Raw genomic sequence first — 3030 nt, forward strand, 5'->3', positions numbered from 1 at the left:
TTCAACTATGGGTAATCTATACCCGGATATTTCCTTTTATGGCCAAGTAATGAGCTGTTGCTCAACCAATATCTAATGACACAGCATTTGCAAAGACAAGTTAGTTCATTTCCTTCATTGATTTGATAGCCTGGGCATACATGTCCTTTAAGTGAAAATAACGGCATGATTTCTTCCTACAAACCAACAACAAAGTTACATCTTATTTTACTTTTTTTAATTGAAATTTCAGTCACATTTTCATATAAAATTCACAAAAACGTAAACAATCATATTTAATCATACTTACATTCTTTTTCAAAACATTTGTAATAACAATTAAATAATTTAACAAGGAAAAATAAATAAATACATAAATAAATAAATAGCCAGTAGAAAATATTGTAATTCAGTGTAAAACATTCAAAACAAAAACAATGTTTTGATTTCATTTGTGCAACAGTCATTTTCTCCAGCATAGTTCCGTTCAGCACAACTTCAAGCATAGTGTGAATCCATCGGTCTGTTTTATTGATAACTTCTTCCGTGCTGCCCATTCTGTGATCAGTCACTTGATCTTGTACAGTTCTTCAGCCACAAAGTGACCACAGTTCAGCAGCCTTTTGATGAGATACCGTCTCCCCCAGTTGAACTCACATTGCATGGCTCCAGGGTTGTGTTAGCCTGTCTGGGACAATCTATTTGGTGACCTTTCCAGTGAGCCGCCCGGCCACCTCCTGGTAGGCTGCAGACCTGAGAAAGCGTGGGTAGCAGTCTTTCTCCATGAGTGTGTAAATTTTATTCTGAGCCAAGTTGAAGGATGATTCTGTAGGTCTCTCGAGGTTCTTTTTTGTAATGGCTCTGGTCTCATGATCAATGTTGACCTAGGAAACAGATGAGAAGGGCTGAGGTTATTAATTCATCTACCATATCTACCTTTCAGGTGTTTATCATTCTTCATGTTTTACTACAGAAATCTAAGATAAGTACAAAGCCTCACTTCAAAGTATAAAAGCAAAGCTCACCTAGTTGCTAAAACTGCCAAGTTTGTGTCTTTAAACAATATACTACCTGATGCTCATGTTACCTAGTAAAGTACATACAGAAGATATATTTCAAGTACACACACATTGTCTGAACCGCTTGTCCCATACAGGGTCATGGGGAGCCAGAGCCTAACCCGGCAACACGGGGCGTAAGGCTGGAGGGGGAGGGGACACACCCAGGACGGGACGCCAGTCCGCCGCAGGGCACCCCAAGCGAGATTTGAACCCCAGACCCACTGGAGAGCAGGACCCGGTTCAACCCACCGCGCTACAATGCCCCCCCCCACTCTTTCAAGTATATAAAAGAATATTTTGTTTGCTCTGAGCTTTTACTTTGAAAAGTGTCTGGTCAACAAATTCATGTAAATTAAAAATAAATAATTACCTCTCTCGGAGCATCGATTTTAACAAATTCCTCATAGATTTTGTTGGCCTTAGCGATGAGCTTCGAGGGCGACTTTGTGCTTCTGTAGTCCTCGCAGGCAAGATAGAAAGCGATATTTTCCTCGCTGAACTCTGACACCAAGAAGGCCCTGAAGGCGGCTAAACCATCTGTTAAAGAATTAAACCAAGGTTAGTCGCTTGATCTGTTAACCCCTGCTTGTATGCGACACAACTGAGCAAGATACTTTAGAGGACTGTTGTTGGTCTCAACATGGTAAATGTAGAAATGCTTGCTTAAGCACCCAAGATTCCCACCGATGATTAAAATACATTTCACGATACGGCAGCTTTTAAAATGGGTATGTAAGTATATGAAATACTTACGTTTATTTGCAAGTAGCTTTTCAAAGGATTCTCTCAGCTTCATGGATTCTTCTGAGGTAGGCGCACTGATGAAGAAATGAGAGTAATTAGATTTTTCATTATTTATACACTATACGTCTTAAACATTGCTTACACAGGGATGGTCTAAATGCAAAATACATATTTGATCATTTAATTTACTGCCATTTCTTGTCACACAATATGTGCATAATTAAAAGCACTGAAATTTTCCAAGTGAAGATTCCCATTCAGATGGACTGAAATCATGTAACTATACAGGTAATGGTATCTCTTCTTACCTTAGTTTATCTGTTTTATGAGAGTTGCTGGAAATCTCTGATCTATGAATAAAGCTGCCAAAAAGTGTCTTCAGTCCCTTAGCCCTAAAAAAAAAAAAAAATACAAATCCATATTTCACATTAGTATCAAATATATATGAACAGTATTGTATTATCATTGTGATAGTTTCTTTTTATCAAACAAAATGAAGATTCCCCTGAAACACACAAAGATATATCACTAAAAATATACTAATAATATCCAACATTTACATTTATCTGGTAGTCATATTGTTTATCATTGTTTGTGTTCTGTCTTACGAATAACAATATTTAATCTGCCAGGTTTATTGAATTAGTCATCAATGTAAAAGATCAGCAGAAGAAAAAAGAAATGAATGAAAGTGAAAAAAACAAAATTACAGGAACAAAATGCCTGTGTGCGGTGAGCGAAGAGCTGTGAACAGGTGCGAGACCACGGTGTGTGTGTGTTCGGAGCAGCGGTGTGGGACCTACCTCTCTAAGCACGCGGCAGGCAAGAAGGCCAGTCCTCTGCACATGTTGGGTGAAAACAGTGGTGTGCGGAGACAGTCCTATATCCTTGAGTGCTGAGCAGCTGGACGAGTGGTAACCATGCGGTAACTGTGCCCAGACCCTGGGAACCAGCACAATATATTCACCAGCTGCTGTGATGTCATCAGCCTGGCTAGCCAATCAGATGGGTGTTGTGGGAGGGATGTTTCTCATTTATTCTGTTTTTCTGTAAATGTACAAATGTTCCATCTATTCAATTGGATCTCACTCTGTACCTTTTACCATTTTTAAATTACCTTTACTACCTGTGTCCACGCGACACGTATAATATTGGGAATCTTGGTAATTTTATGCATTTGTTATCCTTCAGATTTGTGTGGTTTATCTGCATCCACTGTTACTGTTAATACAAGTACTGCTGTCCA

General features: G+C 38.9%; 1 protein-coding gene across 1 annotated transcript; it reads right to left on the reverse strand.

The window, feature by feature from the left end:
- Nucleotides 1-373: 373 nt before the first annotated feature.
- On the reverse strand, nt 374-2703 carry rgs5b (regulator of G protein signaling 5b). Its single transcript, XM_029250501.1, has 5 exons — nt 2588-2703; nt 2093-2176; nt 1794-1858; nt 1411-1577; nt 374-863 (listed from the first exon to the last, which is right to left on the reverse strand). The coding sequence occupies exons 1-5, from the start codon at nt 2629-2631 to the stop codon at nt 678-680; spliced, it is 546 nt and encodes a 181-aa protein (XP_029106334.1). The 5' UTR covers nt 2632-2703; the 3' UTR covers nt 374-677.
- Nucleotides 2704-3030: the final 327 nt, after the last annotated feature.

Source organism: Scleropages formosus, chromosome 3 (assembly GCF_900964775.1).
Source record: "Scleropages formosus chromosome 3, fSclFor1.1, whole genome shotgun sequence".
NCBI classification, from domain to species: domain Eukaryota; kingdom Metazoa; phylum Chordata; class Actinopteri; order Osteoglossiformes; family Osteoglossidae; genus Scleropages; species Scleropages formosus.